This window comes from Lissotriton vulgaris, chromosome 12 (genome assembly GCF_964263255.1).
Source record: "Lissotriton vulgaris chromosome 12, aLisVul1.2, whole genome shotgun sequence".
NCBI lineage: Eukaryota > Metazoa > Chordata > Amphibia > Caudata > Salamandridae > Lissotriton > Lissotriton vulgaris.
The window spans coordinates 782,227,562-782,254,265 of record NC_141700.1 but is presented as its reverse complement, the minus strand read 5'-3'; the positions used below and the strand labels follow the sequence as shown (position 1 = coordinate 782,254,265).

At 48.2% G+C, this 26,704-nt stretch overlaps 1 protein-coding gene across 4 annotated transcripts in view; it reads right to left on the bottom strand.

Annotated features, from left to right (window-relative positions):
* Positions 1 to 26,704, bottom strand: part of FXR2 (FMR1 autosomal homolog 2) — a 395,300-nt gene that overhangs the window by 253,888 nt on the left and 114,708 nt on the right. For all 4 annotated transcript variants that reach the window (XM_086946152.1, XM_086946153.1, XM_086946154.1 and 1 more), the window contains exon 3: positions 16,454 to 16,547. In XM_086946152.1, the coding sequence (XP_086802278.1) occupies positions 16,454 to 16,547 (94 nt within the window). The remainder of the gene's footprint in view (positions 1 to 16,453; positions 16,548 to 26,704) is intronic.

The window sequence follows — 26,704 nt, the reverse complement described above, 5'->3', positions numbered from 1 at the left end:
TGCACTGCAGACTCCTGTGGGGGCATTCTGACAGGTGCAGAAGGTCCAGGTACCACCAATGTCTTGGCCAGTCCGGAGCAATCAGAATCATCCTCATGTCTGAATGTGAGAGGTTGATCACCACCTTAAGGATGAGTGTGAGAGGTGGAAAGGCGTACACAAAGCCCCATATCAGCTGATCAAAAGGGCATTCCTTTTCGACCCTGGCTGGTAGTACCTTGAGGTGAAGCCTCTGCATTTTTTGTTTGTGTCGTCTGCGAACAGATCGATGCTTGGATGACCCCATTCTTTAAAAATTTCTTTGACGACTGTCGTTTAGAACCCAGTCCTGCTGGTCCTCAAAGTGCCAACTTAGAGCATCTGCCTGTGAATTCTGCTCTCCCGGTAGGTGTACTGCTGTTATCTATAGATTCCTCGCTAAGAGTCAATGCCAGAGAGCCTGAGCCTCCAGTGATCGGGTCCTCGATCGAGTTCCTCCCTGCTTGTTCAGGTAATACATAGTGGTCGTATTGTCCGTCTGTACTAAAATGGAGTCGGTCTGAATCAAAGGGAGGAAAGCCTTGAGAGCCAGATGCACAGCCCTCAGCTGCAGCATGTTGATGTGGTACAACTGCTCTTTTAATGACCATCGACCTGGAGTCTGGAAGGGCCCCGTGTGAGCTCCCAAACTCTGAAGGGAGGCATCCGTGATCAATGATTGGGAGGGAGGTGCCCGATGGAATGGAATCCCTACCAGTTGATTCTCCTGCTGCTCCACCATGGGATTGATGCTCTGGCTGCTTCTGACAGTTGTACTGTTCTTTGATCCCATTTGTCCTCCAGATCCTGTTGTAAAGGACTCATTCTCAGCCTGGCATTGGGGACAAGACAAAATGCAGGATGCTATCGACCCTAGGAGAGATGCAATCTGACGGACCGGCAGAAAGTTGGTGCTTAAAGTTGGCTTGATTTTTAGTGCTATAGATAACAGTCTCTCCTCCGAAGGAAACACTTTTCCTATTGCGGAGTCTACTGTCGCACCCAGATAATGAATTCTCTGTGTGGGTTGCTGAGTCGATTTTTTAAAGTTGACATGGAGACGGTTGGAAATTATTCCTCACGCTTTGGGGGGAGGGACCTTTCAGAAGCCAGTCGTCCAGATAGGGGTACACAAAGATGCCTCGTAGAGCGGCTGTCACTACTGCCATGCACTTTGTGAACAATCGGGGAGCTGATTTCAACCCGAAGGGCAGCACTTTGAACCGATAATGGGACGATCCCACCAGAAACCATAGGAACTTTCTGTGATGAGGACTGACCGGGACATGAAAGTATGCATCTTGCAGATCCAGCGAACACATCCAATCTCCCTGTTTGCCAGAAGGCATGATGTGGGGGAAGTTATCTGTGGCTGGGCAGTTAAATGGGTAGGAAGTACTGTGTAGAGAAGCCCCATTTTGGTGGAGTGTTGTCCATTCAGCTGTTCTATAGCTTGAAGTTATTTGGCCTTCCAGTGTATGCATGACCGCATGGAGAACAGAATAAGTACACAAAAACAGGAGGTAGGTTACTAAAAGCAGGACGACTAGCTAGACTGTGTGAAATGTGGAACGTAGCAGTGAAGCAATAAAGGAAAAGATCCAACGTCTGGGACATAAGTAGCTGCTTCAGCACTGCTGATGGATTCCTCTTGTGGGATGAGGTACAGCACAAAGCAGAAACCCAGAAATCAGTAAGATTCCCTTAAAGCAAGTTCTTCTGCGGCATGGAGTGAAGAATAAGTCTCTTAACTGTGATTTTCCAACTGTAAGAGGTCACAAAAAGACTTCAAGTAGGACCACACAGGGGTTTGGATACTGCCACTTTATGGCTACTAGTCCAGTATCACCCACAATGCCCGCACCAGCCAGAGTCCCTCAGATGTAGCTGAAGCTCTAAAGAAGACCATGAAACAGGATAGGTGAACCAACAAGACAATTCTGTGACCTTCCTGGAAGATGCTTTCCTAACTAAATTAACACTTGCAAAGGAAAGAAAGTTTCCAAAGATATGGTCCGTCAGAATCTCCTCAGCATTGGCCCTGGATCATCAGGAGGATTCTGCCTGCAAGTACACTGCCACCCCCTTTTTGGCCTTCCTTTAGCCCATGGGCCTGCTGCTATACATTGCTTTGCTGCTGCCACACTACTGGGAAGCCTCTGAACTTTCTGTTTGGGCTCTGCGCCTCGAGGTCTCCACTAGCAACTACTTCCCTGCTGTGAGATCCCTACCCTTCCTGTCAAGTCATCTACTCCTCCTTGCTTTCCTTCTCCCCCAATGCCCCCAGCACACAATTTAAACGATGTGTGAGGAGCTGGGTCGCGTTTGATCTATTCAACCCTGGTCCCAGCAACTACCAGTGTTCTCTGCATGTAGTCCCTCTACCTGAATCCCCCCTCGCTGACATCTGCAGAATAAAGCGCAGTCTGACCCTTGCTTCGGCCATCAGGAAATGAGGTACCCCTTCTCCCACAAATACTCCATTTACACTTATGCAGCGGTTACATCTCCTGACTTTGCCATCAATGCTGCGCACCTAGTGGAGTGATCGCTACAGTTAAGGGGGCCCGGGGGCCACTAACAGCACAAGTTTACTTTTGACAACACCAAGGTGACCGGAAGGTCTGAATCCCTATCTGATGCGGCGGACTATCCTGGCGCAACTCTACTCACTGATCCACCAGGGGTTCCGCAGCTATTATGGGGGAGTTTTGAGTGGGATTTTGGACCATCGTCGCCCGTTTCGACACCCTAGCTGCATGAGTGGACCACGTCGGAATGTTTGGAGTGCCATGGCACGTGCCTGGACGTGGTGAAGGAATGTCTCTGGTCTGGAGGATGGTGCGGTCTCCCCGACACAGCGAGCGGATAAAGAGCGGCTCCTGAAATCGTGGCTACAAAAAATGAAGACCGGAATAACGTTCGCATAGTGGGACTTTCAGAATCTACAGACATGGGGCACCCTGAGCCCTTTGTGAAGTGACTACTCACTGACCTATTTGGTACCCAACACTTCACATCCTCTTTTGTGATAGAAAGAGCCCAAAAAAAAATAAAAAAATCACTGGGACCCCGCCCCCTACAGGTGGCTCCCCTACACACCATTGTCCCACGCTTCCTTATTTACAGGGATCGAGACACTGCTTCGGCTGCCCGGGAGCACTGTTCATTGCAGTATCAGGGCGCCACAAATTCCTTTTACCCTGACTTCACACTTGCCATACAGGACCGTGGCAAAAGTTTAATGATGCTAAAGCCCGGCCCTGCAAATAGTGGCTTAATATGGCATGCAGAACCCAGTGAGGCTGCAGGTGGCTCCAGCATAGGCGCGGACCTTCTGCAGACAGCTGGACCTCAAACCCTCGTCACCTGCACCACCCCAGAGCGCTCACCTACGGATCTCCACATCTATGCAAGTGCAGATCACTTCCGGCCAGACTGGTTTGCTTCCTGCCTGCTCTACTACTACCACCACCACCATTCACCTTTTGTGCCGCTGGCTGATTACTCGTTAATGATCCTTCTCACTTGCATCTTTAAGTAACCTTTCTCTTATAACCCAAAGGTATGCACCCTCCACAGGTTTTGCTCTGAGATTAGGGCTTTGTTTGCCACAGTATTGCTCGCTCTCCAAGGAGTTCTCCATAGTACGCTAGGTCATTACTGCCCGATGTGGTTGGGAGTGGTTTTTGATGGTTTATGTGAGTATGGTTTTCGGTTTTCTTTTTGTATCCTTAACATGTTGGGCAGGACCACCATTTGCCTTAAGCAAACGACTGCTTACATGACATGACTTTTTTTTCTATATTGATGCATGGGGTAGAAAAAAGCTGGCGGAACTCACATTTTTGATGTGGAATATCTGCAACCTTAAACCTCAGAAAGGCAAACAGGTATTGTCATACCTCACTAGACATGGTGTAAATATCGCTTTTTTGCAAGAGACACCTCCCTCCACAATCATCCCCTATTTTTGCAGTGTCCCGAGGGCCCCATAAATTCTTTGCCAGTTATAGTTCGTAATCCTGCGGTGCACGCATACTCATCCATAAACATTTCCCCTTCAGCCATCATCCCACTGTTGCTGCAAAGAACTGCAGTTATGTCTTCGTGGCCAGCACACTGATGGGACAGCGAGTCCTTCTACGGAATGTCTATGACCCCAACATAAACGACCTCTCCTTTTTCCAGGAATTGTCGAGCATGTGAGGGCAATTTGATACAGATATATTGCTGGCTGGGGGATCTCAATCTGATATTTAACCCATTGCTCAACACTACCAGCATGCATTCTGGTGGTAAGCCGCGTGCGCTGCGCTTCCTAAGTGATACCACTGATACACACTGTAGGAAGCTGGCTGTCTACATACTACACCAAAGTAAGGTATAGTGTACACAGAGTCCAGTGAATCCCCAGACGTATAGCGGAGGCTAAAGTAGATAATACCTTTCTCTCTTTTGTGGTAGTGTGGTTGAGCAGTCAGGCTTATCAGTGGGTATTAAACATTTGCTGTACAAGCTCAGGCAAGAAATGTCACATACTCAAAGACCCAATCCAAGCCAATTGTTTGTATAAAAAGTTATTTTGTTGGTTTATTTCTAGAACCAAGATTATACAGTGTTATTTTTCAAAAGACAGTGAATCCTGGTTTGGAAGGAACATTTAATTACTTTTGCAGTTGAGAAAACAATAGGTAAACTGTTCAAAAACACTTGAAATTAAATTTAGAGTACTTTTAGATTACTTTTCTAGTTTGGAATGAAAACCACTCCTAACACAGTCTAAGCAACGAGAATGCACTAAGTTACTTTTGTTGCAGTACAAGACAATTCACAACTTAGAAGAATTTTCAGAGAAAACCCACCGTTGAGTGAGGTGAGTAAACTGTTTCAGGAGTGGAGTTTTGAAGGGCAGAACCAAGGCTCCGTAAGGTTCAGGTTGGCACTCAAGGGGACCCACCAGCGCCACTAGGGCGGCCAGGTGCAGAGTACACGGTGCCAATGTTAGCCAATGGGACTAGGGAGCACTTCGGTTGGGGGTCACTCGGTCTCGAGAATCAAACTCCTTGGGTTTAAGGTAAGGGAAAACGGGGTCCCAGACTGGCACCAAGTCCACACCACCAGCAGCGCAGGGGCGGCAGAGTGCTGAGTGCTCAGGAGGTGTTGGGAGCCCAATGCTTTCTTATGGAGGATGTTGGTCGCGGATACGGACTGCAGGCTGGAGCCAGAAGACTGAATAAAGGGAACCAATGACTGGAGGCTGAATTTGAAGAGTTGATGGACACCAAGATGCCGTCAGTCGGGCACCTCAGGAGCTGTGGCTGCAGGGGTACTTTCATGTCAGGTATCTCACCGGTTCCGGTCACGGGGACCCTTCAGCATGAGGCTGCAGGCGTCTAGGAGAAGGTCGGTGTAGGTCTCCCAACGCTGGAACACAGGTCAGGATCGCCGGTGGGACCACGCTGGGGTATTGAGCCACTCTGACTCGGGCCGTGGGTGTTTGGTGCAGAGTGGTTAGGACTTGCAGATACTGCTAGATCTGGAGACCTGGCTTGGTGTTGGACATACCCTGTGTCCACAGGATATCAGACTTCTTTAGGAAGGCAGGGCAGATCTTCGTGATTCTTGGAGGCTGCAGAACACGCCTGTTTCAGGTTGTAGAGGTTTCAGAGCAGGAGAAAGGCTGGCACTTCAGTTTGGTCTGCACCAAAACACAGTCTGCCAAGGCAGGGTGGGGTGTTTTGGTGAGGGGTCTCTGGGAGTGGCACAGTACATGCTAGAGCCCTCAGAGGCCTTCTCTGGTCACAAGGCCCTTGGTAACAGGCACACCTTTTACAAGGGACAGACATGTGGCCTAGAGGTCTTCCAACTGTGGGTACAAGGTACAGTTTTGGGAAAGAACACTGGTTAGCAGGATCCCAGCACACACTCAGTCAAGTTGGCATCAGGTATCTTAAGGAGAAACCATGCAAAAAGGGGCACTTTCCTATACACACACTCTTGAGATGCATGGCGTCTCCGCCACTTGACCAGGCCGGGATACACTTTATTTAGCTCTCATGCGGTATGGCCGTGGATAGACTACTGGCACATTCACGATCGCCAGTCCATGGCTCAAAGACATCGCTCCTACCACGTACATTATCAGATCATGTCCCAGTAAAGCTAGTGCTTGATATCCCCTACAGAGGAGGGTTGGGGCGATGGTGGTGCTGGTGGATAGAACTTTTGGACACAGTTTTCCATTCGGGACTCCATTCTTGAATATTTTGAGCTCAACTCTGGATTTGTTTACAGCCAAGCTACATTTTGGGATGTTTTCAAGGCATACATATGTGGAATTTGTATTTCGAAATACGTAGGGGTCCTCTGAGACATCTGTAACAGTCTGGCGCATATAGAGGCCTAGCTCACTGACAGACAGGGCCAAGACCCTTGGTTAGCTTCCCTCCATAGACGTTCATTCTAGTAGCTGAATTCCAGGACATGGCTGAAAGGTAAACATCCTTTCTAGGTAAAAACTCAGTGGTCCACACGTAAGGGGCGGGAGGACGCCTTGACCAGACTCTGGCCCTGTACCTGCACCCCATCCAAGGCCCAGAATGCATCACTGAACTCCACCTGGATGGGTGTGTCCAGGTTACCACTAAAGAGGACATAATCCGCAAATTGCTGTCATGGTATACAAATCTCTACACCTAATGGGTGGTGTGGCCAAGAGATCGAGGCGTCAGCCGATCGCTTTGCTCTGGCCCAGCAAATATCCTGACAAATCAGCCTGATATAGGGGCTGCAACAACATCCAGGGAAGAGCGGACCGTACCCTGGGGCCCTCAGACCGCTGTTGCGATCAGAACTTGGCCGGGGAAGGCCGATCTTAGAGAACAGGAATGAGGCAGCACCGGTGCTGGGCGTAGGCCCTCAGACACGGGCCAGAGAAAAACACTTGCAGAGCCCTTTCTGCGGCTGTGGAGAGTGACCTCCCAGCTCAATTATACAGAAGGACGGGGAGTCCCTGGGGCCTATTGCCTCCCTAGTGCCGGAGACCAAAGGAGACACCGGGATCTACTACTGACAATGGCAGGCTGGCAGAGTTTGCATTGACAGCCCCACAAGAGCGGGGTCCAGAATACGGAGAGCAGTAATGAGCCAGCAGCAATGGGGGTCCGGGTCATGGTCCAGACGATGCACGTCTGGTGCAGTGGGGGGTGGCGACTCCCTGATGCGACTGGTAGAAGTAGGGCCGACGACTAACTGAAAATGTAATACTGAGTAGGAGTGGCGAACAGCCAGGAGATCTGGGAGTGTCTAGATGCTCTCAGAGAAGGGAGCAGTGGTTGCCCCAAGCTGACTTGGTTCCAGCATAACTTGCCCGTGGAGGGACATCCTTACCTGGCCTGGGAGTACGAGGGAAGAGCTGGTAGCGTCCCGCCAGAGCGGGAGACCTCTGGTGAGGTGCCGAAAGCACGTAGACACTAATATTGAGAGTCCAAGAACGACCAGAGTCTGGAGAGCCTCTGTGTTTACAGTATATGGCGATTGTAACTGGTGACCACCCGAGAACCAGAAGTACTGATGGGCATGACACAACTTGATCCTAAAATCGAACTGGTCACATGGAGAGGGCGCGATGTCTTAGAACTGAAGGATTGCCCAGAAGCATGGGTGGGGTTCATAGGATGGAACAGAGTGGCGTGGCAAGCACATTGGGACGGAGATGCAATATCTGAAAGGTATCCTGAATTGCAAAAATTCATAGACCACGGAGACTACCAGCCCAAACTTTGCAATGTGATGAATGGCAGAGAAAGGTGATTAGGGATAGATCACTGTATCACTTTTGCATGGTGCACGGCGGATTGCTGGCAGGAGCGGCCCATCGCCCCGACAATTGGAAACGGGAATGCGAGATTGCAACCGAAATACTGGAAGGAAAATGCTACTTACCAGTATGCATCTGTTCTTTGCATGTAGAGCTGCAGAGTTACACACTGTGCATAGATGGCCACCTAGTGTTGGGCCCGGATGTTTGCAGTTTGTTTTTGTCCTGGAAGGTCTTTGGAAGCCACGGGATAAGTGACTCCTCCTTTGGATCATACTGCGCATGAGCATCGGCTCCATCCCCAGATTGTTTGTCGCCATTAGGGAAGTAATGGAGTTTTTCAAGAAAAGTAAGGATGTCCATGTAATTTGGATCTAATTAAGATAATACTGGAACAGATAAAGGTAGCCGGGGAGGCGGGTGGGCGTGAGCACCTCTGCAGCTCTACATGCCAAGAACAGATCCATACTGGTAAGTAGCATTTTCCGTTCGAGGCATATGAGCTGCAGATTACACACTGTGCATAGATTGTATAGCAGTACCCACATTTAGCGGCGACCACCAGTATCTGCTACAGTACTTTGAAGCAGGGTTTTTAGTACAGCTTGGCCCACAGTAGCTTGTTGTTTAGTTTGCACATCTACACAATAGTGTTTTGTGAATGTGTGCGGTGTAGACCATGTAGTTGCTTTGCATATGTTGTCTAGGGGAATGTTCCCTAAAAATGCCATTAAAGCCCCTATTTTTATAGTAGAATGGGCTTTAGGAAGAATAGATAAGGTACGTTTAGCTTTGTGGTAACAAATTTGTATGCATTTGACAATCCACCTAGCTATCCCAGATTTTGATATGGGGTTACCTTTATGTGGTGGTGAAAAAGACAAAGTTGTTTTGTTTTACGAAAAGTTTGTGTCCTTTCAATGTAGTAAAGCAATGCTTTTTTAACATCTACGGTGTGAAGAGCTCTTTCTGCGACTGTTGTGGCTGCGCGAAAAATAGGGGCAGCTCAACAGATTGATTTAGATGGAAGGTTGAAATGACTTTTGGAAAGAAATTAGGATTAGTACGGAGAACCACTTTATTATGGTGCATTTGCAGAAAGGGTTCTTGAATGGTGAATGCTTGTAGTTCACTAACTCTTCTGAGAGAAGTAATAGCTAATAGGAAAGCTACTTTCCAAGTTAGGAATTGCAGTTCACATTTATGTAATGGTTCAAAGGGAGGTCCCATTAGCCATGAGAGAACAATGTTTAAATTCCACACCGATGAAGGTGGTGTTCTGGGTGGAATTATTCTTTTGAGGCTCGCCATAAAAGCCTTTATGGCAGGTACTCTAAAGAGTGATAGATGCTGTCTATTTTGTAAGTATGCTGCAATGGAAGTAAGGTGCAGTCTAATAGACGTGTATGCCAAGTTACATCTTGTGGAGTAACTTTTGTTGCGGTGTCCACTTGCCTTGCATGGTGTGATGCAGTAGGTGAGCTCCCTAGCCGGAGAGCGATGCGTCCGCTGTCATGACTATTTGATAAACTGGCTCTAGGAACGGTCGGCCCTTGGAAAGGTTTTTGGTGTTCCACCATTGCAGAGAGCGATGAGTCTGACTGTCTACCAACACTAGGTCTGTTAATTGACCATAGCCTGGTTCCATTGACGTGCTAAGCACTCCTGAAGTGGACCCATTTGTAGGTTTGCATGAGGTACTATGAATATGCAAGATGCCATCATTCCTATGAGTTGCATGATCACTCGAACTGGAAGGGAGTGTTGCGGTTGGAATTTTGTTAGAAGAGTTTGTACACTTGTTATCCTGGGGGGGGAGAAGGATAAGCTAGTGCTAATTCGGTGTTTATTGTGGCACCGAGATATTGTTGTACATGGGATGGTTGCAGATGGGATTTGGTGTGGTTTACTGTGAAGCCCAGGTTGTGCAGTAGTTGTATAGTGGTGCGAGTGTGTTGTACACACTGTCTGTATGAGCTGGCATTTATGACCCAGTCGTCTAGATATGGGAAGACGTGAATGTGCGGTCTTCTTAGGTGTGCTGCTACTACTGCTAGGTATTTGGTAAACACCCTAGGCGCTGTTGTCACTCCGACGGGAGTACTTTGAATTGATGGTGCTGACCGTCTAGCACAAATCTGAGGTACTTTCTGTGCGCTGTGTGGATAGGGATCTATAGTGGCAAGGAAGTCGTTTTGTAACACTAGAGGAAGGACCTGCTGGAGTGTGGCCATATGAAAGTGGTCTGATTGTATGTACAGGTTTAAAGATCTGAGGTCTAGAATAGGCCTTAGAGTTCCGTCCTTCTTTGGAATTAGAAAGTACAGGGAGTACACTGCTCTGTTTTGTTGATGCAGTGGAACTAATTCTATTGCATTTTTCTGAAGGAGGGATATTACCTCTTGTCTGAGCAGTATCAAGTGTTCTTGTGACATTGGACGCTGTATGGGTGGTATGTTTGGGGAGTAGATGTTAGTTCTAGACAGTAACCTGACTGAATTATTTGCTGCACCCACCTGTCTGATGTGATGTTTGTCCAGGCTGGCAGGTATTCTTGTAGCCTTCCCCCGACTGGAGTGGAATATGGTGGGGAAGGGGAGGGAAGTCATTGGGCAGGGGTGGAGGTGGAGGCAGAGCGGGAGTGGTTTGTTTTGCCTCTGCCTTTATTGTTGTTACCACGGTAACCGCCTCTTTTGTAGCCCTTACTATAGGTGGATTGTGTGGGGACTTTATAGGAAGTTAAGGGGCTGTCTGAAGAGTATCCCCTGTTGGTGCCTCTGTAAGATGAGCGGCAAAAGGAGCGTCTGGGAGCTTGCGACTGCAAGGCTCCCATAGATTTGGCTGTGTCCTTATCTTTTTTCATTTTTTCAAGGAATACATCCACAGTAGGCCCAAATAAGTGTTGCTCATCAAAAGGTTGGTTGAGTATGGCACTGTGTACTTCAGGCCTAAACCTTGAGATGCGTAGCCAAGCGTGTCTACGAAATAGGACACTGGTGTTGATTGCCCTTGATGCAGTGTCTGATGCATCTAGTGCAGAACGAACAGAGGTATTTGTGATTTGTTTACCCTCTTGTATAAGCTCATTTGCCATGGTTTTGTATTTGTCAGGGAGGAGCTGCATTAAAGATTCTAATTCATCATAATGTGCCCTGTCGTATCTTGCTAATAATGCTTGGGTGTTGGCACATGTTTGCTCTTGACGCAGTTCTTTTACCTGATGCATCAAGGAACTTAGACTCTTTATTTTGTGGAGGAGCTTCGCCTGATGTTTGCAAATTTGCTATCTTGCGTGCATTAGATACTACAAGGGCGTCTAATGGTGCAGGCCCTTTAATGTAGACTGGATCTGAAGGGGCAGCTTTATATTTCTTCTCGATTCGTGGATTAATGAATCGAGCTCTCACTGGGTCTTTGAAGACTTCTGAAGCGTGCTTAATAACACCTTTAAACATGGGTAAAATTGGCGTGGATCTTTGTGCGTTGTCAAAGGTATCCATTAGGAAGTCTTCGTCTAAGGGGTCAGTATTTAGGTCTACCCCAAGGTATTGTGCAGCCCTTTGTACTAGTTGATTAAACCCCATAGTGTCTTCTGGTAGGGAAGGCCTAGTGGGATATTGGTCGTCTTCAGGGACATTAGGGATGTCTGGGGTGCTATAATCATCCCAAGGGTCAAGTGAGCCTGGAGGACTAGAAGGATCTGGTGGCTCACTATCTGCACCACCCCCTGTGTCATTAGAGGTGTCATCCCGGTTATCATCATCTGGTATAGGGGAGTGATGTGGCCAGGGAGGAGGCAGTGAGGGTATATGAGGAAGAGGAGAGGGAGGAAGAGGAGAAGGTATTCTTAGAGGAGAGGTTGCAATGTCCTTTTTAGGATGAGGAGCAGGTGTAGGCGTGTCCAATGGTTGTTTTTTTAGAACTTAGAGCTAGTCGACCAGTCTTTGGATCTTTTACTAGTCTTTTGTGCAGGGTCTGGATGAAATAGATCCTTTGGTGACTATGTTTGAGCATCTTTCGGCTTTGAAATTTGTTGTTGGACAGTGTCTTTAGCCGTTGGAGTCTTTTTCGGCTCCGATGGTTTTTTCGGCTCCAATGGTTTTCACGGGTCCGAATGTTTTTTCGACTCGAGGGTTTTTACGACGATTTCGAAGCATGGGAGTCGGCCGAGTGTGGTTTCGGTGCCGAGGAGGGTGCACCAGTTTTCGGCGCCGAGTGTTTAGGTGCCGGCGTGGCGGAAGAAGATGGTGTCTTTTTCGGTGCCGGTTGGTGTGCACCGGCACCGGAGGCAGGCTGACTTGAGCCAGAGTCGCCTGAAGGCTTGGTAGACTTCTTTGCCGAGCTCGAAGTCTGGGCATGGGAAGCAGTGTCTCGGTGTGCACCCGAGCCCGAAGGAGAGGGTGTGACCGAAGCCTTTTTGGAAGGTGTTGAGGACGGGTCGGGGTCCTTACTAACGACCTTTTGTGCCGGAGTGATGTCCTAGACTTCTGAATCTTCGGCCTCGGAGTTGCTGTCGATTCCGTGTTCTTGCTCCTGTTCTGGGACGTCGACGCATTCTTGGAAGATGTCGTCTGGTATCGAAGCTGACGAGCGAGCCATTGTTCTTCGAGCTCGTCAGTCCCGGATGGTCTTCTTGGAGCGGAAAGAGGCACAAGCCGAACAGTCTCTGGCCTCATGCTCTGGTATTACACACCTCATGTAGATCTGTGTGGGGAAACTTCGACCCACATAGACACTTTAAATGGCGTCCTTTCCATGAGCTGCGAGTCGAGGCCTAGGTGGGCCCGAAGGCCTTCGTAGACGACCGGAATCTAAGACTTTGGAATTGAAGATTAGCGTCGACTGGAAACGCGTTCAAAGCGATATCGATGAAGTTGTGGTGATTGCGCGCTGAAGGAAATCGGTTCCAACACGGAGCGCAGGAAACACATCCGAGCACGGTGGCGAGAAAAAAACAATCTGGGGATGGAGCCGATGCCCATGCGCAGTATGATCCAAAGGAGGAGTCACCTATCCCATGACTTCCAAAGACTTTCCAGGACAAAAACGAACTGCAAACAGCCGGGCCCAAAACTAGGTGGCCATCTATGCACAGTGTGTAATCTGCAACTCATATGCCTCGAACACAGAGTTTTGAGGGGGCTTTGAAGATTGTTTCGTAGCCTTTCACTGGTAGCTGGGATTGACCAGATTGACCTGTACCCCCTGAGCAAAGCCAACGGAGAATATGGGGAAATTGAGGAGTAAAGAGATGGGGGAGGTCTCCTTACCCCTATCAGGGTCTTAAGAGCAGGAACCAGTCATTGAGGAAGACTTAATACACTCGCACTTGGCCAAAGTGCTGGCGGCTATTGCAGACATGAAGGCCACATTGCAAACAGATCTTTCATTGTTCCACATTCCAAGTTCTGTAACTTTGGAATGTGTGGGGAAGGTTGAGTTGTATGTTCCAGAGGTGTCAGTTGCCGGCTGACTATGGAGAAGACTGTGGCTAATAAAGATGACTCAGAAACCCAACAAGGCGTGTTGGTGATATTGAAGAGAGTTCCTTCACTACACCCAGGCTTCAGGGAAACTTTGAAATTGGCTATCACTGAGTACTTCACTCTTAATCACGGTTACCAAGGCAGTTGCCAACAGACTGTCCTTATTGTTGGACTAGATAATTTCACCCATTTAACCCAGATTTGTCCCCCCTAGGTCCACCTCCCTCAATTTGAGCACAGTGCTCTCTGTCCTAAACAGGGTTTCGACAGATGTACCTGCTGCCATCTGCCTTCTTGATGCAGAGAAGGCCGTTGATTCTTTGGAGTGTCCTTTTCTCCATGCAACATTACAGAGACTGGTGTTCCCTGGGGGAAATTTCCTGACCAAGCTTAACACAGTAGCTCGCATACAGGTGAATGGCTCTTTATCCGAGCCTTTCATCCTCTACAGAGGCAATAGGTAGGGATGATCCGTCAACCCTTTTATTCATTATACCCATGGACACTTCAAGAAAATCACATACACAGCGGTGTCCATTTTAAATCTAACCCGTTGCTTCTTTCTATGTAGGTGGATGACTAGCACCGTGAGACACTCACAGGTAAGTGGTCACGCTCAACAAGTACATGATTGATTGACATTCTGCTATTTATTCTGCACCCCTCAGACAACCTGGCTCCCTTAGTGTGAGAAATTATTAGATTCTGTGGCCAGTATACATACTAACTGTGTGAAATCAGAACTATTCCCCCTCACGGAAGCCACAAAACCCTCACCCTGTGAATACCCTCTTAAATGGTGTGAATACTCAGCCAAGTATGCGGGTAGAATTCTATATAGGGACAAAGAACAAGAGGTCCAGCTCAACTACGGCTGGATTTCAGTTATTAAAATGGTTGAATTCCCTCGCTTGTTGTATTTTTAATTATTCCCATACCATTGACTAACTCTTTATTTCCCTCACATTGCATAGTCTACATTTGAAAATGATTTGGGCTGGTCGCTGGCCCTGAATCAACTGGGACACTTAACCTGCTCTATGATCGGGAGGGTTTGCAGTCCCTGATTTCTAGACATTTCCTGGTGGCTCAGGCCCAGTTTGCTTGCTATTAGTACCACCCAGATGCTTGCTTGCCCAACGCTAAACCAGAGCGTGATTGGATGGGTGACACTACACTAACAGCTCGATTACTACAGGGCCTCAAGTTAGACCTGCTTTCATATTCAGATATTGTCTACCACATGTTTGGTCTGGAGGAAACTCAGAAGGATTCTGGGCAACAACTTTGTTGTCCCCTGTGCTTACTCTCACAAAATCCGTGGCTACCTTTAATACTTGAAAGACATTGTCCAACATACATTGACATGAGATGAACTTCACACGTTAGGTGACTTGTTAACAGAGGGGCATGGACTTTCCCATGAAGATACTAGGTTCACTAATGCCACCTATATAGACAAATTTATACTTCGTCGAGTGCAGGGGACACTGCGCTCCTGCTTCCCTTCTCACCCCCTGGCTCCTGACTATTTCACCCCTGTGACAATGTTAATAACAGACACGGAGGGAAATCAAATGGTCGCTAAACTTTATTGTGCCTGCATGGCCCTCAAATGTACAGGTGACAGCAAGGTTGGGATGAGATGGGAACCTCAATTGGGCCATCCTATCTTTAACAAATACTGGTCCTACAGCTGTGCACAGACTAAACTGGTATCACCCAACCATTGTCAAAAAAGTCTCCACTTTCAGTTTCTGCACAGATCCTACACAACCCCAGCTGGTCTGGCCAAGCTCGACCCTTCTATGTCCTCTTTAGGCCCTAAATGCGTATTTCCAGAGGCAGACTTTCCCCCCTAATGTATACCAGTCCTCATATCACCACAATTTGGACTGATGGGTTTAGCACCCTTTCCCACATTATCTCGATTGACTCTAGAGCCGTACCCTTCGGTGGGATTATGGACTGTGTGGCTGACGTCCCATCGAGTGCCTGCAGATCCACCACTATAGCTTTACTACTGGCGAAGAGAGAGACAGCACTGCACAGGGGCAGGAGTATCCACCCCACTGTTAAGGCCTGGCTAGACAGCATGACATACTGCCATATGACGAGTGAGGTATACAGCACTTTACAACCCTCCCCACCCCGATAGACTAAAAGATATTTGGCAGCCTCTTCATGCCGATCTACTCTCTCTGGAACCGAACGCCTAGAGCCAGGACCCCCCACTCACCCCACACTGTCCCTCTTATCCCACTAGTCATGACCAATCTCAATGATTATATCTTTTACAATGTCACCTTACTTCAAAATGTTTCTATCCTCTTGCGATCTCTACTGTTGTGACTTTTATTAATGCTCTTATACATGTTGCAATCAACTCTGTATCAAACGGATGTAACACCACTTGCTATCTGGTGTATAATTTTGCAATTCTCGCTGTCAATGCTCTCCTTGTGGAAAATGATAACGTTTAAAAAAAACTTTTCCCTGCATACTACGTAGTGCATTACTTAATTAACTTCCAAGTGTGCCTGATTACTGCTGCGAGTAGCTAGATAAATCCTGAAAGTGTCCAGTGAATTCCCCAAGCCAATACCAAATAAGATTTAATGCTTATCACCATGTTTATCCCAGCCCAGCATGTACCATTACCTTGCCTGCCAGGTGTCTCTATCAGCACCCATTCACTTCCAGAGCCCTTAACTCCCACTGTTGCTGTTGAGTGGACTTTGGCATGCTCTTAGAGCAGCGCTAATTTCAAAGACAATAATATAACCATTTCATTTATGTAAGTAAGAGAGTTAAAAGATCACCAGTATCAACTTATTAGAAGACCAGGAAAAGGCTAGTCCCCCTAGACAACAAAGCAGCAATGCTTCAAACAGGCACATATCTTTTTTATGAAAATCTCACAGGTCCTCAGTAACTTCAGGGAAGAGTTTAACTGAAGGCGCAAGCAGAATATTCTTGGTATCTTAGGCTGGCTAGAAGTCTGATGTGATCCTAAGGGGGTTTCTCCAGTGAATTAAAAGGCTTTTATTGTTGTATATTTGAGCGCCTTTAAGGACGACCTAGCATTCTCAGCAGTTAACATATTCAAGTTGGATTTGTCTCTTACCTCAACCTCATCGCCCTCTGTGACATCTTTATTGTAATCTGCTGGAGGAGGCAACCGCACATCACTGAATGGGATCTGTCGCTCGGGCTGCCAGCTGCAATGAAAAGGGCATTTTCAATAAATCAATCAAGAGCAAAGCATGTCTACATGCAGAGCAAAGAAAACATCAGTATATACAGGGTGTGGTCGCCCACAAGAGAATTCCTCCCTGCCTTTCCAATGGATGTACACAGACACACTAGGGAGGAATACAGAACTGGTGTATGCCCAGCTAGAACACAAAGCACGTAAGGAGATCAGACATGAGAAGAACCTAGTCAATATATAGTTGTTGCTTGTCTTCAACTATAAGACCCTCCTTTTAAAATACAAATTCAATGTGTTCACATATCCGGGTAGCAAAGCAGTGGTACTTCACCAAGAGCTATAGTCTGTGCCTCTTAATCCAGAGGAATCATTGTGTCAGTATATACCAGAATGCACACACATTAGGAATCTGGTCTGTACAAATGATTTAGTGATGAAACATGACTGTTTAGATGGAAATAAGGACATCTCATAAGTGATTACCTTACTATAATGACCCACCCGCCATGACCGTGATATCTCTGCATTGCTTTGATGCTTTACTTCCACTCTACTCAATCTCCCAGTCCATGGAAGATGCTCCACAATATGATACTGTGGCTACTGTCCACTCGCTTAATGCTTTGAGATGATTTGCTAAGGTAGTGGCACTATCACAGTTCAGGTGCTCAGGTCTATTTAATTGCACCCCTAGGCAGGAAACTCCCAACCGGTTAAAGTCAAACGCATCGTTCTAATCTAGGAGCCAAGGCATACCATCAAGTGTGGAATATCGATTTATTATGTGGTGTTTGTTGTGTGTTTTAATTTCGATTGGTGTCCATTTGGAGATCAAATGTACAAAGCCACACAAAATGATCGTTCCTCTACAGGCTGTGTTTCAATCAGAGAGGACAAGACATCTTGAAGTTTTCTTCACTCGTGACCTGCTCCACAAACACGATTTACCCGATGGGTGCTCCTTCCATCGTTTAGAGTAGGCTTCCCCTGCATCAGTGGTGACGGATAAGTTACGTACCTGTAATCCTAGTTCTCTTCCAGGGGTATCCTCATCAAAGTCATAAGCACTGAACCTTCCTGCCCACGTGCGGGGACCCCGGAAATAATATAAAAATATATATGGAAATCACATATATCTAGCTCCACATATATGTATGTACATATATCATTTTTTTTCACGCCAATGCAGCCCCAAAACCGAGGCTAAACAATGTAATTACTCGTACATACACTGTATTAGCAAGTATATAAAAAACACATTAGGTCAAAATTGCACTTGAACTGTGTTTTAATGAGCAAAACTCATAAATCCTGAAAATTGCTAATAAAAAGACATGGTTAGCCTATAGGCTGCATTGTAAAGCAAAAGCATAGAAAATAAACCATTTTCAACAAAAACTGGCACCGTGCCTTTAAGGAAGCCATGACCCCTGGCTTCCCATCATGCCTCAGGGGTGACAGTTAGGTCAGTTGTTCTTTGCATAACCCTGAAGACAGGGCTCAACAAACTATAAACACATTGACCACATCTCATTTACCTGGGGAGGCGGGTGTGTAGCTTATGACTTTGATGAGGATACCCCTGGAAGAGAACTAGGATTACAGGTAAGTAACTTATCCTTCTCTTCCAGGGGATCCTCATGAATAGTCATAAGCACTGAATAGAATAGCAAGCCCAACCAACCAACTGCAGGTAAATGAGAAAAATATGACCCAACTAAGGATCTTAACAGCCGAAAAAACATGGATGTATGACGTTACAACGCATACTTTTACTCCGCATACCATTACAACGCGGTATTCACAACGCATACCACTACAACGCATAGCGCTTTGGGGTGCTGGATAGTGGTAAGTATAATTTACTATTCTAACTCCAGTCCCCGTGGACCCTAGGGAAGGTGTTGGATAGTAAATTAAACTTACCTCTTATCCTAGAGCGCCCCCCAGCGCTATGCGTTGTAATGGTATGCGTTGTAATGCCTGCGTTGTAGTGGTAGTGCGTTGTAAAAAATGCGTTGTAACAGGTGAATACCAAAAACATCATCCGTTAAACAGATTCCGCAGGGAGGCCTGGCCTACCTGGGTATTTGCTCTAGTGTCTGAATCTAGACCGTAATGTCTGGTAAATATATGGACGGACCTCCAAGTCGCCGCCTTACAAATCTCAGACATAGGCACATTATGAAGAAAAGCTGTAGTCGCCGCTTTCCCTCTGGTGGAATGTGCCTTACGAGAAAACCCTAGTGTCTTCTGTGCCAACTGATAAGCCAGCTTAATACAAGAAACTATCCACCTTGAGATAGAACGTTTCGAGGCTTCATAACCTGGTCTGATCGATCCATAGTTGACAAACAGCTGATAAGACTTACGTATAGATTTGGATTCATCAAGATCGAATTTTTATAACTCTTTTCAGGTCCAAAGATTGCAATGCCCTTTCAGCTGGTGTGGAGGGATTGGGAAAAAAGGTGGGTAGAGAGATGGTCTTGTTTACATGGAAATCTGACACTACCTTAGGTAGAAAAGAAGGATGTGTCCTCAACACCACCCTATTCAGATGGAACACTGTGTAAGGCTCTTTGGAACAGAGAGCTTGAATTTCGCTCACCCTGCGAGCTGGCGTGATTGCTACCAAAAAAGCAGCCTTCCACGAAATATGCTGAAAAGTTTCTTTATGAATGGGTTCAAAAGGTGGACCCATCAATTTTGATAGCACCAGGTTCAACTCCCAGGGGGGTGACGGAGGTCGCACCGGAGGATAAACCTTTTTCAATCCCTGCAGAAAATCCTTCACAGCCTGCAACTATAAGCTGTTATAGCAGCCAAATGCACCTTAATAGAGTTAAATGTCAACCCTGCTTTAGCCAAATATAATAGATAAGGGAGAATGACTTCTTCCTGACCCTTGATAGGGTGACAATTGTTCTGCATACACCACATATAGAAGCGCCTCCACTTGCATGCATAAGAATGTCTCGTGGAAGGACGTCTCGCCTCCTTCAAGATGGACATGCAGTCTTGCGGCAGTCCTAGGTGGCCTCAGGAGCCATGCTGCCAAGCTCAGTGACTGAAGGTTGGGATGAGGAATCCTTCCGTTCATCTTGGATAGCAGGTCCGGCCTGCATGGCAGTTTCCTGTGAGGACTCACAGAGATGAAGAAGGTTCATGTACCACCATTGCCTCGGCCACTCGGGGGGCAATGAGGATCATCGTTGTGCACGAGTGGGTCAGCTTGCTCACCACCTTCGGGATCAGCGGAAGGGGTGGAAAAGCGTACACAAATTCCTCTGACCAGTCTATCAAAAGGGCATTCCCTTTCGATCCTGGCCAGTAGAATCTTGAGGCGAAGTCTCAGCATTTGGTGTTTTCGTCGTCCGCGAAGAGATCTATGGTGGGACGACCCCAAGACTGGAAGAGGTCTTAGACTACCTCGTTGTTGAGAACCCAGTGCTCTCTGTCTTCGAAATGCTGGCTTAGCGCGTCCGCCCTCAGATTTTGTTCTCCTAGGAGGTGGACTGCTGTGACTGACAAATTCCGTGCCAGGAGCCAATGCCAAATGTGTTGAGGCTCCAGTGAAAGAGTCCGTGAGCGTGTTACTCCCTGCTTGTTCAAGTAGTACATTGTGGTGGTGTTGTCCGTTTCTACTAACACTGATGACGCCTGAATCGAGGGCAGGAACGCTTTGAGGGCCAGGTGGAATGCCCTCAACATGTTGATGGGTAAGATTTCTCTTTGGGAGACCACAGACCTTGCATCTGGAGATGACCCATGTGTGCTCCCCAGCCTTTTAGAGAGGCATCTGTGATCAACGGCTGAGCAGGAGGAGGTTGATGGAACAGAACTCCAACCAGCATATTATTTTTCATCCACCAAGGAATGGATGCACGCAGCGTCTGACAGTGTCATCTTGTCGTCCCAGCAAGCTGACTGCTGGTCCCACTTGTCCTCCAGATCCTGCTGAAGAGGACGCATTCGTAGCCTGGCATTCGGGACCAGGAAAATACAGGATGCAATTGACCCTAGCAGGAAGGCAATCCGTCGCACCTTCAGGTCTTTGTTGCGAAGCACCAGTTGAGACTTCTGAGCTATGGAACACAGTCTCTCCTCAGAAGGAAACACTATTCCTACCTCGGAGTCTAGCAGCGCTCCTAGGAAATGTATCTTCTGAGCAGGCTGCGATATTGACTTGCTGAAGTTCACATGCAGACCCAACCGGTGGCAGAGGTCGATGCAGCTCAGATATTGATTTCTTACACTGTCTGGGGAAGGACCTTTCAACAGCCAGTCGTCCAGGTATGGGTACACTAAGACACCCCTGCGGCATGGAGCAGCTGCTACCACTGCGACACACTTCGTGAGCACTCTGGGCTGACTTCAACCCGAACTGAAGGACTTTGAACTGGTAGTGGGAGGTCCCCACCCGGAACCGAAGGAAACTTCTGTGACTGTGAGCTGTCGGGACATGAAAATACGCATCTTGTAGGTCCAGCAAGCACATCCAATCTCCTTGCCTGAGCTGTGGATATATTTGATGAAGAATGGGTCTATATTCTGCTTTTTGGCCCTTTTTTCTGACTAGAAAATATCTTGAATACACTCCTTTCCCCCTTTGAGAAATTGGCACCTTCTTGGTGGCTGACTTTGAGGAGGATAGCTACCTTTTTTTTTTTTTTTAGAAGGATCAGCTAATGACTTGGTTGGCATTGGAGGGACGGGTGGAGGCAGATGTTGGAAACAAAGACAGTATCCATTCTGAAGTGTAGCTAACACCCTGCAATCTTTTGTAATGGTATGCCACTCTTCCATATGATGCGCGATGCCCGAGACCAATTCTACTTCCGCAGCCGACACAGACTTTGGAGATCTCTGTAGAGACAGTGGCCTGTGACATCTCTACGAAATGTTCATGAGGACCGTGATTAGCAGACTAGCCGCACTATACATACCAACAGGAATACTAGGAGTGCTATTTAACAGACACCCCTATAGCTCTTTAAGCTCTATATATAATGAAAGCTTTGAGTTGTGGTTGGTTGGTGGACCCCCAAGGTCCGCTTTAAAGTAGGATACAGCGACAAATCTGCATTGATTGTGTTTCTCCTGCACTAGGCACACCCTTGCCACAAGAAAATCTTGACCAAGATTGACAGTTAAAGATTAGGCCCCTAATGCTTCACGTACAAAAAAACGCTATAGAGATTGGTGTCTCCTGTTCACAACTTTTGAGTCCCAATAGGTCCTTAACTGGACTCAAACTGGGTCTGACTGAAGAAATATTACCAAGATCCCAGGAAGTCATCTGGCCTGGGCACAGATGTTGGGCCCACTTCGATTTACTTGATTTGGGTGGAACCCTTTTTTGGATGCTGGGATTTAGAACAAAATGGTTTGCGACCAGTATCATATGGAAACTCAGACATTTGCGCGTCAGCCCACTGAACGGTCAGTTGCATTCAACCCTACATTTCCCTTCGAGTACGCCTCAGTTTCTCAACTTCACAGTCTGTGTAGGGTCAAGTGCCTAAAGGAAGTAACATGGGGCGTGGCCAAGAAAGCAATTGGGTAAGACGTGTGTAGTTCAGCTCACCTCTCCCGTCCGCCCGCCGAGCCACTAATCGCCTCTTAAAACTGCTGAAGGTCCCCACGAAGAACAGGAGCTGGAGTGCAGTGTGGAGCTTTCCGGAGCGTAGAGGGCACAGAAAAGGCACACCAACAGCTTTTACAATATCTGCAAGCAGCGGATCAAGATGGTGGCCCAGCTCCAACATTGAAGTCGGAAGACGGAGTCTGGGAGGAAAAGCAAAGAGAGACGGACCGCACAGGCATCGCAAAGCAGCCCCAGGGCTGTGCAGACAGCAGGGACTGAATCTTACCGACAGAGCCCAGGTGCCGCCATCGAGATCAAGAGAGGGAACGCACCGGCGGGGCGGAGCCCGAAACACGGGAGCCGAAGGAATGGAGGACTCCAGGTGTGCAAGGGGTCTAATGTAGCCTTACAATCAAGCGGCCGGCACAAGGTAGCAGCGTCGGAAGGACCCGGGGTAGAAAAAGGAAGCAGGCGTGGACAGAGCAATTGCCCTGATTAAGAGGAGGCCCGGGAGGGACAAGACCCGGGGGGCGTAAAGCACGAGGAGTAAACCGACATTTCTATAGCCATGCTGTAGGAAGCCTTGAAAGCGGTGGTACTAGGAGAGATCATGGTCATTGCGGCAGTAGAGAATAAGGAACGTAGAGAAAAAAAAAAGAGATCAACTATTAGCACAAGTTTTAGAATTGGAACGGGTTCATAGACGGACAGGGTATGGAGACAGCTGAAAGCGGCAAGGGTTCAGCTGGCGGGTTAGATCGCAATAGAGCTGAATATGCGGTTCTAAGCTTAAAATACTACTATTGTATACGGGGAGCTAGAACAGGGCAAATGCTGGCAAGTAAACTAAGGGTTCGGAGTCAATAGGCAAAGATCTAGGCTATTAACAACAAGGGGGAGGAGCTCATGGAAGACGAGGACGTACCTCACAAATTCAGGGATTTCTATGCAGAATTATACAAGGGGGGGTCAAGTCAGAACAGCTCATTACATAATATTTAGAAGGGACCCACACGTCCATGATAGCCAGAGACCAGGAGGAGATGTTAGATGTCCCCATCTGGCTTGAGGAAGTGATTGGAGCAATATCACGACTTGACTTCTTAAATCCCCAGAGCTGGATGGATTCTTGGCTGGGTTTTATAAATCATTTTGCCAAATCCTAGCGCCGGTCTTGATGCAGCTATTTAATTCATTTGGGGGGGCCAGGATCGATACCTTCTGGAATGTTGTCGGCAGCTATTGTGGCCCTGCCCAAGCCGGGGAAGGACAAAAAAAATATGTGGCTCATACCGCCCAGTGTCCCTTCTCAATGTGGACTTAAATTTGTTCACAAGCATACTGGCTCCGCGATTAAGCCCATTGATGCCCAGCATAATAGAGCCGGATCTAGGGGGATTTGTCCAAAACCAGCAAAGTCGAGACAACACCAAAAGGATCCTTCATTTAATAGACAAAGCGCACCATTCAAGCATGGATGCTCTACTGCCAACGTTCGACGCAGAAAAGGCATTTGGTCTGGTAGATTGGGGATACCTCGAACGAACCAAGATTAGCTTTGGCATAGGGGACCGCTTCAGATCTTGGGTGGCAGGCGGTTCTAGCTCTCCCACAGCCACAATCAGGGTCAATGGTGTCTCTTCGCACCCCTGCTCTATCAGACGGGGCACCAGGCAAGGGTGCCCGCTATCGCCACTCCTATTTGCCCTATTTATTGAACCGCTGTCCCAAAAGGTTAGAGACGTACCCAATATTAAGGGCATTTCATTTGGGGGGGGGACACAACGTGCAATAAACCTAAACGCTGATGACATACTTGCTTCACTTGCAATCACCCTGGAGATCGCTCCCGGCTTTTTTAGAAGAACTGGAATAGTTTGGACGGGTTTCTGGATTCCGGCTAAATGTAGGAAAGTCGCAGATTCTCCACCTAGCGAGGTCATTGAGGGGCTCAGGGACAACGGGGCATAACCTCTCAGGAAACCAGACAGCGGACTCTATCCCATACCTAGGGATCGAAATCGCCTCGACGGTCGCACAAACTGACATGCTTAATTATGCTAAACTATCCCAACAGATTGCGAGGGAGCTAAATAGCTGGAAACATCACCATTTATCACTTTTGGGTCATATGGCTGTTTGTTAAGATGTCAATCCTACCTAAGGCCTTATATTTATTTCAGACTCTACCGGCCTCTCCACCTAAAGGAACACTCACTACATTACAAAAGGACATACTCAATTATATCTGGGCAGGTGGGCGACCAGGCATGCAAAGGGAACACGATAAATGAAACCAGAAGAGTGGGGTTTGGGGATCATAATCTATTGGATTATTTTAGAGCACCCTAAATGAGATATCTCGTAGAATGGAGCAGAGCGGATTCAGAAAAGCACTGGTTGTTCTAGAATAGAGCACTGATTGGCCTCCCTTTGTGGAAAGTTCCCTTTTTAGGTCTCGCCTGTCGATGCGCATGCGCATCGAGCAAGGCGAGACTATAGCGAGTTATCCACACTTTATCTGCACTGCAAGGAATCGTGGCGATTCCTTGCAGTGCCCGTGACTTTTAAGGTCAATGCGCATGCGCATTAAGCTTATGCGCATGCGCATTGACCTTAAAAGTCACGGGCGCGTGCATGTCCCCTCTCCGCCCCCTCCCCCGTTCCGCCCCCTCCCCTGTTCCGCCCCTTCCCCTTCCCGCCGCTCGCCATATGTTCGCTCGTTCCCTCCCACTGGCAGCCTGCGGCCACTGCTGAGAAGCTTGTTTTAACTTACAGATCCGCCTCTCAGTCTTGCTCGCCTTCAACATTCATTCTCTCCCCGCTCCGCCCCCTGCCCGCCCCTCCCGCCGTGTCGCATTTCTCCTCCCCCTCCCCTCTCTTCCTTGCGTCTTCCGGGCCGTGTCGCACCTCGCCTGCACGTTTTCGGCAAATCTCTTTTCTTTAAAATAAGGTTGGTGCAAACCCTTCTGGTGCAGGACCGTGTAGACTCGTCACTTTAGGACTACATGAGCATTGTTTTCATACCTTCGCTAGGCTGCCGTAACCATCACTGTTCCAGGCACAACACTGCTCTGCTCCCTGCGGTGCTACAGAACTCAACTGCTACGACAGCCCCTCTTTCGTCTTCCTGCCGTGTCGCACCTCTCCCCTCTCCGCCCCCTCCCCTGCCCGCCCCCTCCCGCCGTGTCGCATTTCTCCTCCCCCTCCCCTCTCTTCCTTGCGTCTTCCGGGCCGTGTCGCACCTCGCCTGCACGTTTTCGGCAAATCTCTTTTCTTTAAAATAAGGTTGGTGCAAACCCTTCTGCTGAATCCCCTCTGCCTTTTGAGCGTTATGCCTAAACTCCTCATGTGGTGCAGGACCGTGTACACTCGTCACTTTAGGACTACATGAGCATTGTTTTCATACCTTCGCTAGGCTGCCGTAACCATCACTGTTCCAGGACCCTCTTACCTTCCGTCATCTGCGATCTGCAGGGCCCTTCTATGATGCCGGTTCCCTTGATTGAACTAGTGGCCCTCCTTTAGTTGCTCCCAATGTACAACTTCTCATTACATGGTACGCATGACCGTCTTGAGGATCGAGCAGAACACAAATCCTAAATGCATCAAATGATGCTCAGAGCATAGTCTGCATTAAACCCAAAATTGGAGGGAAGCACACATCCCAGACTGCCCACAGTGCAATGAAGCCATTCGATTCACACCAGTGCTAGTAGCATAGCATGTCTATCCTTCCAGTGTGCGAAACTTGCTTGGTGGGCGTTGCCAGTGCACTCCTCTGGCGCACAACACTGCTCTGCGCCCTGCGGTGCTACAGAACTCAACTGCTACGACAGCCCCTTTCCGTACAGAATTCCACCGATCAAAATGGTTACCCCTATGCTATGGTGCTCGGTCACCTGGCCAAGCTTGTCCCTGTGTCCCATCGTTGACCATGTCCATCCCCCTGCTGTAGAATAGAACCCTCAGCATTCCCGCGGCCAACACCTGTTGCGGCCTTGAACTCTCAACATTACCATGTTCCACCAGCTTCCTTGGTACAGAACTCTCTGGATTCTGTACCAGACTCATTTATTAGTCAGAAACTCACACCCACCCACCCACTCACTCTCACCCACCCACCCACTCCACCCACCCACTCTCACCCACTCACTCTCACCCACCCACCCACTCCACCCACCCACTCTCACCCACCCACTCTCACCCACCCACTCTCACCCACCCACTCTCACCCACTCACTCTCACCCACTCACTCTCACCCACTCACTCTCACCCACTCACTCTCACCCACTCACTCTCACCCACTCACTCTCACCCACTCACTCTCACCCACTCACTCTCACCCACTCACTCTCACCCCCTCACTCTCACCCTCACCCTCCCTCACCCTCACTCACCCTCAACCCCTCACCCTCCCTCACCCTCACTCACCCTCAACCCCTCACCCTCCCTCACCCTCACTCACCCTCACCCACCCTCACCCTCAACCCCTCACCCTCACTCACCCTCAACCCCTAACCCTCAACCCCTCACTCACCCTCACTTTCACTCACCCTCACTCTCTCACCCT